The sequence below is a fragment of the Saimiri boliviensis genome, chromosome 3 (genome assembly GCF_048565385.1).
Source record: "Saimiri boliviensis isolate mSaiBol1 chromosome 3, mSaiBol1.pri, whole genome shotgun sequence".
Classification (NCBI taxonomy): domain Eukaryota; kingdom Metazoa; phylum Chordata; class Mammalia; order Primates; family Cebidae; genus Saimiri; species Saimiri boliviensis.
In genome coordinates, this window is record NC_133451.1 from 63018983 (window position 1) to 63032041 (window position 13059).

The 13059-nt window shown below is 33.3% G+C and overlaps 1 protein-coding gene across 3 annotated transcripts in view; it reads left to right on the forward strand.

Moving 5' to 3' along the window:
* Nucleotides 1–1125: 1125 nt before the first annotated feature.
* Nucleotides 1126–13059, forward strand: part of LOC101028844 (transmembrane serine protease 11E) — a 55191-nt gene continuing 43257 nt past the window's right edge. For all 3 annotated transcript variants that reach the window (XR_012516840.1, XM_003931900.4, XM_074396223.1), the window contains exon 1: nt 1126–1215. Coding sequence is in view for 2 of the 3 variants with exons in the window: in XM_003931900.4 (XP_003931949.1) it covers nt 1208–1215 (8 nt within the window). In the remaining variant the exon portion in view is untranslated. The remainder of the gene's footprint in view (nt 1216–13059) is intronic.

The window sequence follows — 13059 nt, forward strand, 5'->3', positions numbered from 1 at the left end:
CATAGAAGTTTCTTGGGTTACTTCTAGTGAGTGATTCCAATTCTTGGCAGTCTGATCCCACACATTATATAAATTCCAACTCCTGCATCTGTTTAGATGAGCTGTTGGCTAAATAGATGTGTAGTTAAATTAAACAGTATTTATTTGTTTTTTAAATGGTGATTTTTGGGACTGGTTATGCCCCTTCTTTTTCTACCCCTTTCCTTGCACCCCATCCCCCACTCATCCTTCCCATGCATATTTTTGAGAGCCTGTATATGCCAGGAACAGGGTTTCAGTCTGTTAAGAATTCACAACCTTGTGGAGTTGAGATACAATAAATAAAAAATTCTAGTATAACGAGGTAAATATTATGACACCATCAAAGCACAGAGGAGAAACACCTACTTTGGTTTGTGAGGATTAGGGGAAGCAATTTAGAGATTACACCTAGCACAAACACACAGATATTTGCATAGTATGTGGTCACGCATTAAAAAAAGATGTTATTTATGTCCCAGAAATAAGACAGTAGTGACTCAGTGTGAGCTGATATTCTCCAGTATAATGAAAGAAATATAATGTCTCAAGTGTGGGTTGATATTTGCAAACTACCTGATTTTTCTAGAAGAATGATGCCACATAATTTAAAAATATTAATGCTTTTCTAATTTCTAATGTATTTTCAATGGCTAACATAGTTAAGACCAAAGGGAAACTTTCATTATGGTCATAATAGAGTAGAAAATGTCTCAGGTTAGTTTAAAAAATATAAATGTCAGTCCTGGCTTGGCAGTTTAATAACTATTTTGTTTTGACCAAGTTATTTAATTTAATTAGATCTCAGTTTCTTTTCTGGAAACAAGAGAAGGTCAAGTAAGATAGTTTTAAAATTTCTTTCTAAAATTTCTTTCCACATCTGACTTTTCTAAAAAATATGGTTTACACTAATACTTAAAAGAAATTATCTTAATAGCTTTAAAGTTCCCACTCCTAGGAAGTGCTTATAAATTATTTTTTCTCTTGCTCCCTGTAAAATTTGTCCTTGTCCTACTAGTCACATACAGTCCCCACCACACTAGCCGAGACTTGTCAGACTGGTTCTGTTGAGATCATCAGTGACTTATTTCTTCACTTCAATTCAACCCACAAAGTCACTGATGGAGCTGGCTGCACACACTTGGATGTAGACCTCAGCCTTCACAGGACTCTTCATTGCTGGTCAGCAATGTATCGGTGAGTTTCCTTTTTCTTTCTTGAAGTCTTAAGGTAACTTTTGGTTTAAAACAGCATGAGCCACACCAAGGAATCTGTAGATCTTCAATTTATTGTTATTTTTTTTTAAATATAGAAACATACTTGTGAGATTTGACATAAAATTATATCAAGAAAAATATTTCTATTCTTTCTCTATCAGTGTCTCCTGTCCTCTCGTGTTGTATCTCACAGTGTTTTTCTGTATACCTTTAGAAGGGTCCTATGCAATGTAAAGCACATGGTGTTTGACAGCTGTCTTTTAGTTAGTTAGTTTGCCTATATGTTTCAAGAAATATATAACACATTTTTAGCCTGGGCTTTGTTTGTCTTAAGATGTTTTGAAAGAACCAGAAACAACTGAATAAAGTAATATGACTAATTTTTTATGGTCTGATTTAAAAAATAAACCCACTGATATACCTGGCCATAGTAAACTCCAATATGTAAATCATGGTCATTTTGAGGTTGTTTTCTTTCAAAGTTAAAAGCTAACCAGTAACAACATTTTAGGGTACTAATTTCGTCTTTGAAAATAATTTTGTCTTCTGATTCAAATTTATTTTCTCTGGTTCACATATTGGCATATAATTTTTTATTAGTTTTTACTTTGAGAAGTTTCAAATGTTAAACTTTGAATGAAATTGTGGTCTTCATTTAACATAGAAAAACAGATTCTGTCATCAATTGAAAGTTCTACATCCTTGTTATGAGAAACTTAATACTCTTCTGTACATGTCCATGAAGCAACTAAAAGCTACAGATACTAAAAATTTTGTCAGACTTCTCAAGGCTCCCTGCTTTTTGCAAGTATTTCTTTATAACCAATGATGGTTTTGTATCCCATTCTCTTTTTCTCATTTCTTTAAGAATATTACAGAAAACAGTGCTTCAAGAAAGCTTGCAATAAACTTAACATACTAAATAGATTCCAAGCCTTATCTATGGTATATGTGAGTGAGTTGGAATTTAGTTATAAATTTGTAGAGGAGGTATAATGTGGAAATACTGGAATAAATTTTTCTGAATGTAGTCTCTAATTTGACAAAAGATGTGTCTATTTTTAAAAATCCTACTGCAGAATAAATGCAAGTAATCTCTTAAGGAAAAAGCCAAAAACAAAAACCAACCACTCAACACACAAAAAAATCTTCCTGATCTGAAGATTGTATAAAAGTTGAAGCACATCTATGTTTGAGTGAGTCTAGATGAGAGAAAATGTTAACAGCATGTACTAAAGCAGAAAATGATTAAGTTTATTATTCACATTTGCTGTTGTAAATGCACCAACCAGAGTATTTTCGAGAAAGAGCGATAATTGAAATCCTAGGATATAAGCAGACAATTTCTTTTTAAGGTCATTGGCGTAAAACTCAGAAAGAATATAAGAAACAGGTGGGGAATTTTATTAAAAAGCATGCTCCTTCCTTTTCAGTCAGATTTCTGATAGCCTTCTCCCTGACTCTACCTGAATAAGGATTTGTTTTTTTCTAGAATTTAAGGGCAGGAAAAAATTTAGACTGGGTAAACATTATTCTTCTTGTACTGTCATTTTCTCCAAACTCTTATTTTGGACTATTTGAGCATGAAGAGATCAACACGTGAATCTTATAAACGCACGACAGAAAGTTAAAGAAAATTTTATCAGGCAAAGTTTATAGAAAAGAGATCTGGGAAAAGAAGAATGTATTCATTAAATATACTTATTGGTGATAGAAGTATATGCTAACTATATTTATCAGCAACCACTGAGAAGAATGAAAAGTAAGCAGACTGAACTTATAGGCATCAACATTCACACACGTTTAGATGGATGAAGGTGAAATGAGTAATATTCAAATGAGACAAAATGGGCAACTTTAATTTTTACTTAATAGGGTAAGCATTGTCTCTCAAAGTGTGATCCATAGATCCCGAAATGACAGTGCTTATTAAAAATAGAAAATCCAACTTTCATCCCAGAAATTACAATGAATCTCTGATTGAGACATAGGAATCATATTTTAAAAATTTACACAATGTAATTCTTATTTACCCTGAAGTTTGACAAGCACTAATAGTGTAAAGACATTAAAAAAGAAAAAGAAACGTGTAAGGCTGAAAGAAATTAAACCACAAATGAAATAAGCCAGTTGTTAAAAGAAGTAGTTCTTTGTTTTGTTAAATTGGTGTAATTATATCTTAATGGGAGCTGCTCTCTCCCAGTCACCTTTCTCTTCAAGGGAGAAGAGTACTCATTTATGCAACCTGGTGATGATTAAGGAAGAGAGGATAATTTCAGGAGGGATAGGAAACTGAAGGGAGAATATAGACATTTTTTGGTTAGTTTATGTCTGATAAGGAGGATGACTTTATTTGGATCATGAACATCGATTCATCTATTTGTTTACAGAAAAAACTTTGATATAAAATTAATCCAGCAGTGTCATCCTGTGACACTAGTCAGTAGCAATATTGAAGGGACACTCCTTTGAGGCTTAGGCCCTGAGTTGCTATATTATTGTGCTAAGTATTTAACACGTGCTCGCACTTCTCCTTCAACTAGAATCAGCCCTGATCCATATAACAACTTTTAGTTAGTTTTCACTGCGTGCCAAGTCCTGTGTGGAAGAAAATTATGTATTGAACACCTACTGTGTATTGTGTATTTTGTTAAATGCAATTTCATTAAATTTCGGTAACACTCTGAGAAGTGGTTACTGCTTTTATTTCTTTTAAAAGATGAAGTGCCTGTAACTCAGATTGACTAGGCTGTTAGTAAGTGCTGAATCTAGAATCTAATCCTGATATTTCCAGTTTTAAAATCTATACTTTTTTTTCCCTATGACATATTGTCTACCATGTGTAGGAGGCTAAAAGTAGAATCTTTGGAAAGTTTGCAGAGAAAATAGATGGTAGCAGAGAAATAGAAAACAAACCCACACATATCCACACATGGAGAAAACGTAGGTGCATAGATTTGAAAAACAAGAAGATGTACAGATTAATATAAAATCATGTACATTCTAAAAAGAAGTGTGGAGATATAATTTTATTTTCATTTATAAGTTTTAAAAACATTTAAAAAAATGCACTTCCTGCCCTTATACAACCTGCTTTGTATTTAAACAAAATAAGCAGTGACCTAACTTTTCTGCACTGTCTCAAAGGTGATCAGATCATAGCACTTTAATTACATCATCTCTGTTTTCTAAAAAGGATTGTATTTGCTGTACTGTGAAAATCATGTCTATCTTAGAGCAACATTTCATGAAACTAATTCATTGGTCTGTAGTAACTGCTTAATGGATCTTTGTTATTCTGCCATTGTTGTCTACTTTCCTCCAAAAATATGTCATTGCTTAAATGACATAAAGATAAAGTAAATAGAAACAGTCCAGAAAAATATGAAAAATAGCAGTGTCATGTGCTTCCATATCAGCACTGAGATTTATAAGCACTCCTGATGGCTTTAGTGCTTGTGAATGAGGTATATTGAACAGTTGTGAAGCAGGTATTCTGGAAGGGTAGGTGGTGAAATGGCTTCCCTGGCTTGTTTTATGGCTCTATCAGGGTTAGAGTTTAGAGAAAATTTTTAAGTGTACTCCTTTGGATCTGCTCTCATTGAAGATAATGGATGAGAATCGTGAAGAATACTTTCACATTTTCAGGCTTCAATAGGTTTGAAATGACTGGATTAAAAAGAAGGAAGGTTTTAAGATGTTGAGAAAGAAAAATGGGCTGCAGAAACACCTGGTCATGCCAGAACCTGTGAGCCCAACCTTCTTCTCCTGGGTACACATGGCCTGTGTGGTTGGGTAATTTCTGAGATTTTTAGAATAGTAATTCTAAGATGATAGAACTAATCTTAGGGGGATCCAAAGTTCTATGCAGGCATATTTAAATTCTGTCTTGCAACCTCTCATCTGAAGATGGCAGATGATATCTCTGTTTTGAAGCTGCGAAAGCAGACGCAGAAGGATTTAGTTCTTTGTTTAAAGTTGAACTGCGAGTCAGTGCAGGACAAAATAATAATTGCTATCTTTAGTTTCACGTGTACTAACTGCCAACTACTGTCCTAAAACATCATGTGCATTTAAACTTCATATCAACCTATGGTTATGTTATTACACTTATTTTACAGATGAGAAAAATGAGGCTCAGACAGGTAATATTTTTTTGCCCAGGGGTAATAAAAGGCAGAACTGATGGTTAGCCCAGGTCTATCTGACTTCAAAGCCTATGCTTTTAATCACAATGCTATCTGTCCTCACAATGTCTCCTTTGTCTACCAACATGGTTCTTTTACTACTTTGATTTAACTGACTTATTGTGTTAAAAGATAAAAAAAATATTTTCCAGAAACATTGTTATGGATGGTCTTTGAAGTAGACCTTTAAGGCCAGTGGATAGGAAGCATTGCTGCATGCATTCTCTAAAGGAAGGGAATAAAATGCTCAAAGATGAGATAATTTGCATGTGGCCACAGGAATGGATGAGTCAGTCAATACCAGAGATAGAGTCTGTCCTTCCAGTTCACCTGTATACTGAAGTCAATATAGTCAAATAGAAGAGTTAAATTAACATTGGTGACTACGTAACCCAAGAAATATTATTGTTATTGTTATTATTACCATTTAAGCTTGTATGAAAATATAGGGCCCATTTAAAATTAGTCACTTCACATTAAATCTTGTCAGGTCACATTTAGTAAAATTTAGGGAGGGTACATATAGTGAAAAAAAATATTTGATATAAATATGAGATGACACACTTATGAGATATGACATAAATATGCTACATATATAATTTCAACGTATGTTTTCTCATTGATACTTGACAGCCCTGAGAATCAGATAATTTTAATATCACCATGAATTTACAGCTAGGGAAACCAAAAATTAGGAAGACTGAGACTTTTAAATCTCTGCATTAAGTGACTGGTAGAGCTGGAAGCTGAGCACACATGTTCTCACTTCAGCCCTGCTCTTTCTAGTCCTTCCTGCTGCTTCTGCCAGCTCATGATTCTGGGATCAGAAGTACTCCCTTGGCGAAGCACAGTTAACTTTCCTTGGCTTTCAAAAAATTACTTAGTGTCTCGACTTTCCTAATGAAGAAAATATCAAAGGTAATAAATGAATACTTTAAAAATATTTCAAATCAATCTTTTAATTATATAGTACATTCAAGTCATTATTAGGCATTTGGGCACAAATCATTTGATTCAACAATAAAGCTTTATTTGGCCTTTTAAAACAGGTTACTGAATGCTTGTTCTAAACTGTAGGACAATTGGCAGCTGCCTGACTCAAATCTCAAAGCTGGATGGGTCAGAAGATGAATGCTTTTTTTAAAGTTTTCTTTACTGGTTGAATCCCTTTTGCACTGAAAGCTTAATACAGATCCTTGATGTTCGGAGCAGAATTGCTGCAGGTGGAGTGGATTTGAGGCTAAAAGCTCCCTCTACCTTCCCTTCTTTTATTCCCTTAGGCATACGTGAGGCATCTGGGTGGATTTTTCAACCCACTTTAAAATTAATTTTTTATTATTAAAGAGGAAATAATGACAGCCAACTTCTGTGGTGTATTTACTGTGTGCCTGGCATGGTGCCAACTGCCTTGTAAGTATTACTTTACTTTAGAAGAATCATCTGAGTTAGGTCCTATTATTATCTTCATTTGTGTGTGGGGAAACGTAGATTTAGAGAGGATGAGTAACTTTCTTAGAGTCACCTAACTACTAAGAAGCAGTTAGGACTAACCCCAAGCTGTCTAAGCCCAAGTCTTTATCCATTAAACAAGAAAATGGAATTCATTTGCTTAAAGTCATAGAGCTTGTTACAAGGGTACTCTTGACTGGAACATTGGTCTTCTGATATATTAGTATTATAATTATCAAATGAATCTCAAAATTGTGCTGCTAGAGAAAATTAAGTTAAAACAATTTACTATCTTTCACATATACAGAATTTGCAAAAGAATTAGTAAATATGTTTCTTCATGTCATTTTCCCCAAAGATCATTACGTGAAAACGGCAATTTACCTTGATTGCAACAATCTGTTTACATATTATAATAGTATCAGATTCAGCTATGAGTGACAGGAAACCCAGAGTAACAGGGGATTTCATAATATGGAATTTTATTCTGTTTAAAGTGAAAAAATTCCGGATGTAGGCAAGTAAGAGCTAATAGAGAGGTTCACAAAATAATTAGGAATCTAGGCTCCTACTATTGTGCTGTCCTACCAGCCTGATCGTGTGTCTTCCAAATTCTGATCTATTATGGCAATCTGTGCTTCAACTAGCACAGACCTATTCTAACTATGAAATGCACATTAGGATTCTAGCCACCAAAATAGAGACTCCATTGGAAATAATGTATTCATATGCTGACTCTTATAAACAAGGGACACTTTTATTTTTCCTGTGGCCATGTGCCTAACGAAAGATCAAGGTTTCTGTTACTAGGAAGAAAAGAATAAATATTTGGGATAGGCATCTAGAAGTTTCTAGTATAGCTGTTTTAAGTTTGAATAATAAGAGGTATAGGCTATTGTGATGAACATAGGCTGGTGGATATACGGTTCTGAAGTGTAGGCCAGTGAGCTGAGCTGCAGTTATAGATTTGGTAGTCATCAGTATATAGATATAAATTAAACCCATGGACATTGGTAACTAAAAGTATTAAATCTTTTGGGTAAAATAATGCTTTTCTTGTAAGTTTTATGGTATTAATTTGCACAGACAACTCACTTTAATATTAATCTGAGTTTATTTCACTGTTATTATTAAATGCCAGTATAATAGAATATAATTAAGTTAAAGTGAGTATATAATGATAAATTTCATAAATCTTGTGTACCATCCAAAAATTAAAACGTAATTCTTACATATATTTCAGGTTGCTAATTGGGGCAGAAAATTCTTTAATCAAGAAAACTCACTTTTCTTGATTAAACATAATAACTCACTTTTCTTGATTAAACATTAATAGGGCCTATACATTTTTCAATTTATCTTCATTGCTAAATTAATTCAGATAGAATTTTGTTACATGTAAAAATTTCTAGATTGTCTAAGGAATTCTTGGTGTATGGTTTAGCGTGCTTGCTAAGGAAGCAGCAACCCGGAGGGCACAACAAGGTGGCCCAGCTTTCACATTCAGGCACATTTTAATCAGGATCTAGAGATTTTAAAAAATTGGTGTCTAATAGTTATACATATTTTGGGGGTACCTGTGATATTTTGATGCTTGTATGCAATGTGTAATGATCAAATGTTGGAAATATTATAGCTCTCTTCTAGCTATTTTTAAATACACTATACTAGAATACGGTACTGAATACTAGAACCTTTTTCTTCTATCTATACTTTTGTACCCCTTAACCAACTTCTCAGTGCAAGTAGTAAAGTATGATTTGTAAAGTATGATTTTCAAAGTCTGACTTTCTCATAGGTGTGGTACTTGGATCATTTCAAATAATTTGTAGTCTTTTAGTTTGACTGCAAATTATTTCAAATTATCTGACATTGTAGTCAACAGAAAAATGAGGCCTTTGAAAAATTACCTAAAGTCTGATTGTTTAATAAAAGCTGAATTTTAAATATAATATTAAACATTTTTGGGTTACTTGAGGCATGGAATATTAGCTTGGATGGAAATTAAAGAACATTTAGATCAATTTAAATTTCCACTGATTTTTTTTTTTAACATGTGAAGAAAAGGAGAGCACACAACATCATATAAGTTGGGGCTGAGGGGATGCTGGAACTCGTGTGATATGGAATATGCTCTCAGATTTCTCATCTGTTTGAACTAACACTAAGACATAGGTCACTGGTCTTCCAGTTTAGAGCTACTTTCATTGTATCATGCAAACTTTCCTGGAGTCATCTAGACAGTGTCAAGAGGAAGAGTTGGTAGGAAGACACCTAACACTAAAAAAAGTTTCTGAAAGTCTCAAGCTATATATTAACAGCCACAGGAGTGTCTCTAGCTCAGGTTTCTCAATCATTTTTCTTCTGATACACTTGCCATGACATCAGCACACTGCCTGTTAATTCTTATTTTTATTTCACACTTTGAAGTGTGTACAATTTCTGATGACTGGCGACAGTGGCATCCCTTGTTAACTTTGCTGTGGGATAATGTTGCTTATGAAGTTGCTGATTCAGATAATACCAATTTATTATCTTGAACTAGAAAGAGTTCGAGGATTAGTGGAATGAAAACTTAGTTTATATGTCTATAAACTAAGAGTTTCGTTTATAAGTCTATAAACCCATAGCTAATTACTTAATAATATATTTATTTATTTTCTTTTTTGCAACACATCTATCTGCATGTAGTTGCAAATTTCTAGAGATCAGGCAAAGTGTCAACTTAAATATCTGTTGGTAGTCACCTGTGCTGTACCATATCTAGCTGGGAACTTAATAAAGACCTTGATGATAACTGCAATGGAGAGCAGACATTCCTTACTGTTGAGTTGCCACTAATATTTATACAGTACATCTATTTAACAAAGTCTGTTGATATCATTTGCAATCTTCAAAACCTCCTTTTAAAGGTGGGGGCAAAGATACTGTCACATAAGTTTTATGGTTGGTTAAATAAAAATAGTTAAACTCCAGGTTTTGTTATTTGCTTAAAGTCATAGAGCTTGTTATAAGGAGACCCTTGTTATAAAGAGACCTTGGTCTTCTGCTATATTGCTTATATCATCTAGCAATCACTTAATAGTTAGCAAGTAGTAGGATTTTTTTGTCATTCACAATGTTTACTATGAACTTACTGCTGTACTAAGTAATATTACACCTTTTAGATGTCCAGTTTTATGCCTGGTATTTCAAGAAAGCTTAGATAATTTTTATAATATGAAAATACCTTCTAGAGCCATTTCTATATAATTAGGGAAGTATCATCAGGTATTTAAAACTTATCATAGTGCTTGGTATCAGAATGATTTCATAGCCGCCTTACTCTCAGTCCCCATAAAATATAGCTTTTACTGAATAGCAATTGATGCCATTTTCCAGCATTGAAGAACATACTAAGTGTATTATAAAACTGCATTTGTTTTTATGCAAAGAATATTGTAGAGGATATAGTTCATTACATTATACAGACTTCTTCTTATGACAACCTAAAACAATTTTATTGCTGCTGAACAAAATTGCTGTTTTTATCTATGGGTACATAAAGAATCTTCCTGAGCAAGGTTTGCTGATTTTTTTTATTTATTTTGTTTTGTTTTTGAGTGTGTTGCTAGAAAGTCACCAATTTTGTGGCCTTATGTAAGGAAATGTCTAAATGAGAATTATACACAGTTTAGTACTATTCCATTTTATATTTGTTACTTGTGTTTTGCCTTCTTTTTGTATTTATGCATTTAACACCACCCACACAGTCTATATTTATCAGTTAGCTACATATATACATATATAGTATATATACATATATATATTGTGTGTGTGTGTGTATATGTATCTATATATGTATGTCTTTATAAGCCACCTTAAATTAGCCTGGTACAAGTGGGATATACATGTAAACATTTATGATTGAAACAATGAATTGCCTATCATTTAGGTATTGTAAAAAGGAAATGAAAATAATTTTCTGGTAATTAGACTACCACCTTGTTATAATTGTGACTTCTTTATGAGAACTAGCCATAATTATTATGGTAGGGAGTGAAAACATTATAATTCAGCTCACGGGCATGGCTGATGCTATTAGATACGTATAGATGTGTTTTATCTATCAGTGGATATGTCAGAAATACGTTATTTATAATTTTATATGGAGTAATTTGCTTGTATTTCTTAAGAAAACAATAAAAATATGTAATCTTATGCACATACATACAATATTCTGTTTTATTTCTAATGTGGATATTTTTATAGTCTTGTTCTAGAAAATATGAGAAGAATTAAAGATATCACCAATGCCTATGGCATGGGCTTTCCACAAAGTAAAACACATCTCAAATAGTTTTGTTGATAGGATAAGCAGGCACAATCCTATGAGCTAAGCTACTGTCAAATACATAACAAATGCCAAATGTTTATTAATCGATGTTTTAAATCTTAAGCACTCATTTAGAAAATGTGCAGTACCATAAGGTACTATGCTGTTACTTCATTGTGGTTACCTTCTTTATGCATTTGTTTTGATATTGTAACATACAGACGTTCAATGACCCCAAATAATATGTGTCACTTGAAATTGATATCATTTAGGTATGATATCCTAATTTGCATTTGTCACTTTCTGTCCTATGATAAAACTTTTACAGTAGATAGAATACACAGTTGGGAAATAGTGTAATTTTAAATGCACGCTAAAGAGAAATGTTAATGACAAAGATTAATCAATATGTGTTTTTGGATATTGGGCTTTATTTAAATATCAATTATTCTTCACAATGACTGAATTGCATTCTTTGTGTACAATATTCCAAGTTATTTTCTAGGTCTAAGAGAAGGATCGGCCCATATTGTGGTATTGATAAATGATCAGTTCATTTTGGTTTAGTCAACCTCATTTCAATTACTTCTGTGAACATTTCTTGAGCATGAGTTCAGAGAATACAGACAGAAATACAGCTCAGACTTTATTCCCAGGTAGCTCAAAATGTATACTTCAACATGATGCATTTTGACTAGAATGTATGAATACACTTGACTAGAGTAGAAGGGATTTTTTAACTTGCTCTTGAATACATACAGGCTTTTATGATGCCAGCAAAGAATAGACTTTAAGCTACTCCATAGAAAAAGCAGCAGGAAAAAAGTCAAAGAGCTCAGGGGGAAGATGGGAAATGTTAGGTTAAGGAAGGCAGATGTAGATTTTAGATAGTCTAAGCCATTGTCTCTATCACGTCTAGAAAGACAGCTTACTGGAATGGAGTGGATTCATAGACTAGGGATACAAAAGAGAAACCTGTTGACAAGATATAGGACAAGTTTTAGTGAGAATTGCCAGACTGGAAACAGACTACATTAGATTTGCCATGAGGGTGAGACTCAAAAATGCAAAGATCATTATAGCTTCCCAGCACAGTTAACATTGACTTGGAGTCAATTGCTAAAGTCAGCATCAATAAACTATGGCCCAAGGACCAAATCTGACTCATCACTTGTTTTTATATGGTGCTGGAGCTAAAAATGACATTAATATGTTAAAATTGTTGAAAACAAATAAAAAATACTTCATAGAAGAGATATTATAGGAAATTAGGCATTAGAAATTTCAGTGCACAGAAATAATGTTTTATTGGAAGAAAATCATGCTCGTTAGTTTACGTATTGTCTACAACTGCTTTTGTACTACAGTGCTGGAGTTGAGTTATAGCCACTTACATTCTATAGCCCAGACAACCAAAATGAGTCATCATCTGCATCTTTACAGAAAAGCTTGCTGAATTCTGGCTTACTAGCTGATAATAATGTTTCGGAGCCACTAACTTTATAAATATTGTGAACACATTTGTTTAAAACATCTCAGTTGGACTGAGCTTGTGAAACATGGGAACATGGGGACTGAGAACATCAGTGTTGGCTACCATTAGGAAGAATAAGCAGAGTTCAAGACCCACTATTGGTCAGCACTTGGTGGTGGTGTTGTGAAGAGGCTTGTCCGGTAAACTTTTCTTTGAAACACCGAGTCTTGACTTGTCATTTTCCAGTGCTTGCCATTAGCTTTACTTGCATTATACCTCTTTTTATCTTGTCTTTTTATTGTTGCTGTTGCTTTTCTTTTTTATCACTATTCTAAAAATGACACATTAAGAAGTGATAATAATAATGCAACTCTAAACATATTCCTTGTTTTCTGGCAA